The sequence below is a fragment of the Cynara cardunculus genome, unplaced genomic scaffold (assembly GCF_001531365.2).
Source record: "Cynara cardunculus var. scolymus isolate 2C unplaced genomic scaffold, CcrdV1 Un_Scaffold_2236, whole genome shotgun sequence".
Lineage (NCBI taxonomy): Eukaryota > Viridiplantae > Streptophyta > Magnoliopsida > Asterales > Asteraceae > Cynara > Cynara cardunculus.
In genome coordinates this window covers 44058-47668 of record NW_020201022.1, presented here as the reverse complement: position 1 = coordinate 47668, position 3611 = coordinate 44058, and the positions used below count along the sequence as shown (strand labels likewise).

At 38.8% G+C, this 3611-nt stretch overlaps 1 protein-coding gene across 1 annotated transcript; it reads left to right on the top strand.

Moving 5' to 3' along the window:
* The first annotated feature begins 1602 nt into the window (after nt 1-1602).
* Nucleotides 1603-2258, top strand: LOC112502959 (putative uncharacterized protein YGR160W). The gene is made up of 2 exons (XM_025106999.1): nt 1603-1674; nt 1818-2258. Exons 1-2 carry the CDS (start codon nt 1603-1605, stop codon nt 2256-2258), a joined length of 513 nt encoding a protein of 170 aa, XP_024962767.1.
* The last annotated feature ends 1353 nt before the right edge of the window (nt 2259-3611 follow it).

Genomic DNA, 3611 nt, shown 5'->3' with positions numbered 1-3611 from the left:
TCATTTTCACAATAGTTTACTGAAGAAGTGTTTTCTGAAGATTCTGAAGATCATTTTTGTTATACATCGTCAAAAGAGAAGATCACCGTGGTTCTACATTCGAGGGGGAGAATGCTAGAAGATCTTTCTCAACAGTTGATCGTTTGAAGATTACATGCTGAAGATTTCATTTGAAGATGACATTTTGTGCATAACGTGCAGAATTTTCTTTCAAGTCTGAATACAAAGGGGGAGAATGTTAGGACTGAAAAATCAGTATTAATTGTATTCGTCTTGAAAGATTAATTTTAGTCTATAATTGTAAAGTCAGCGTGTTTGACTTTCTTAGACTAGTTTGACTTTCACTTTATTAGTTAGGTTGACCATATAAATATGGTTTAATCTTTGTAATTAGTGTAAGAGGAGCTAATTGTAATATTCAGATTAGTAATAAGAGGTTTGACTGAATTGAGAGGATTGACTTTCTCTCTCAATATTCATAAAGTGTTCTTGAATGTTTATCCATGATTCTGCCATTGATGTGAGCTTAATATGAAGATTGATCAGTGATTGTGGACACACAGTATGGTTTAGAGAGTGAAAGGAAAGGTTTATGCAAAATGAGGATGAAAAAGAAATGGGAGTTTTTAAAGAATATGGAGTATTTATATGTGGGTTTAAAGAAAGGAAATGGGTTGGCCTTATTAGAGCCCAAGTCCATACTTGTTTATTTTTATTTTTTTTAAAATAAGGCTCATTTAGAGTAAAACATAAATATAATTGTCAAATACTGATAAAATATCAGTATTAGGTCRAAATTCCAAATTTTTTGTAAAATTATTTGGACATTCAAATAAAACTTTTTATAATTTAATCTGGACTTTTATAATATCAACTTTATTTTGTTTGGAGWATTTTAATGAATTTGGCATTACATAAGTTAACTTTATCAGTTACCCATCGAAATAGGATTTTTTGAACTATATTTTGGGAGCTAAGCCAGATGAATTTCTAATCAACATGACTAGATCCTAATATAATTCTTAATTTTAAAAATCCTATAAGGTGCTAACCTGACGCCCAAAAATGGCGCATGTCACAACTCTTTACCCTCCAAAGCTCTTCAGTGCTCTATTTAGACAATGTTGTACACATGGCCACTCTCCCAACCACTTCAGTGACCCAAATCACTGAAAATGTGAATATCAACAATGCCACTACTGAGCACCCACGTTCTATCTCAACCATTCTTTCTTCCCCTCTCTCTTGGTCCTTATCACCTGTGCTAATGATCTATCAGTGTTTGTCCGCACTGGTGGTAAAGCACTCACCATAGGACCTGAGGCCGCTCCTCTCGAGGTGCCTCAAATACTTGTTTCCTCTCCTAAGGAAGGAACATGTGTATATACCAGTGTGAATTAGATGAAACTAAGAACCCCACAAGTACTCTCTTACCCTACCCTTTTTTCTTTTCTACTAACTTAGAGCTCTCTTATGCTCAAGTTTGTCCTATTTCTACAGGTCCTTCTGGAATTGAACCCACAACCATGGAGACTGACGTCTATGACATGGTTGGGGACGTCAAACTTCTACTGCTTGTTGTGGCCACCGTCCTTGACAAAAATGGATGCGGTTCACAAGGCAATGCCCGTGAAGGAATACCTTACTCACGACCTCTCAACTGTCAAAATTGAGGTATGTGAATTAAAGGATATGCTGAAAATAGTGCAATCTGAAGTCAGAGCCAACATTGAGGCAGTTGTTGCTCTCGCCAGCAAAGCTGAATAAGTCCAGGCTCAGCTCACCAAGATAGTGAGTTGCCTCATAAAATCTTTCAGCTCTTGCAGCAACCGGACCTGGTCCCTAAACCTGCCTTCACCGAACCTGACTGTTTGCAATTGGAGCGGGTGGTCGAATTCAATCTATTGCAAGTTGAGGCTCTCTCCAACTTAGAGCACCGCATTGAAGACATTTCCTTAAGTCTTAATGATCTCACCTCGTGTCTTGATGATCACAAAGAGGGGAAGAAAGACAAGAGTGAGAAAATTTCCATGGAGAATGCCAGTGATGCTACTGTTGTTACTGATGAAGCCCTTGCTCTTATCCTCCATGCTGAGGATGCCATCACAAGTAATGAAGTTGAAGATGATGATGAGGATGAAAATGAGGATGAAGAATCTCATATCCCTGACATTAGACAAGACCTTAGAGATGACGATGATGATGAAGATGATGATGATGAAGACTTCACCATTCGATACCATCCAAGACCAGTTTAGAAGGGTGTCTCCCTTAGGGAACCAGCTTCCGAGGGGGAGATAACCTCAATGAACCAGCACTCCTCCTCCAAGGACAAGCAAGTGGCTAAATAAGGGAGCCCTGCCATCCTCTTCAAGGCAATCAATTTAACAAAAGTTGCTCAATGCTCTAGGTCCGTGCCCTTTTCTCCAGAATCTAAGCGATCTACTCTTCTACTCACTGCACAAATACATGCATGTGGTCCTCCAGATGACAGGGTAGCCGATATTCCAACATGTGAAGCTGATAAAAACCTAAGGATGATTCAGCTGAGAAGTCAGCTCGACCAAACCAGAGTAAAAATCCCTCCTCGTACCTCTTGCTTTGGCGAGTTCGACTTCTCACTGATGTCGAACAAGAAGAAACCCTGAAAGCTGAAGAAGAGCAGAGCATAGATTGTCAACAAATGAAAGACAGTCTAGACTTGGCAAAGTCTCTAGATGTCCAAGCTCTAGCAAAAAAAAACACAAAAAGAAGGATCCAGTCAAAACTCATGCCCAACTTTTATCACAAGTTGAACAAGAACATCAACAGGCGCTGACGCTGAAAGACCCAGACTTGAAGTGGTGCAATAAAAGGATCAAGAAAAGGATAACTCCCCATAATATCTCAAACGTCACCATCAGCGGACGGATGAAGGATGTGGACTACTCGTTTCTATGGTCATCATTAGAGAGAACCAAGATGATGTCACTGAGTAACCTTCCTACCTTGGGCAGTATGGCTTTGATGAATGGCTAGAGATTCGACAGGCAATTCGGCGATCCAAGTCAAAGAATAAGTCATTGATTGAAGACATTCTGAATGATTTTTTCAAAAAGGTGTCCAAGATCATCGAAGTCCCTCATCTACCAAAGAAGCCTTCCTCTAGAAGAAAACACCTTTCAGAAACATGAACATGAGACTAAATTTTCTTTGGATGAAATCCTAAAGGATCGAAAGAATCTGGTTCTCTCAAAGTTAAGCCTGACACTTCCTGTGAAGGGTCCCTAAATACCCAACATTGTGCATGTAAAACCTGAGTATGGACTCATATTCATTGACTATGATGGTGAATACAATATCGAAAGAATCCGAGTTCCACCTTTGTCCAATAGATCATTTGGAGTGTCTCAGGACTTGGCTAGATTAGAAATGAGATGCTGAGATGCAAGAAGCTTGGAGAAGGTGTACCTGGTTATATCAACTTCAACGGCTTAGATTACATGTCATTTCTATTTTGTAAATCTTATTTTCTTTTCTTTATTTTCAGTGTATAACCTATATGTAATAGGTCTACCAGTACTGATGGAAGACTTTAATATTTTTAATTCTTTAATATTCAATGAAATCAC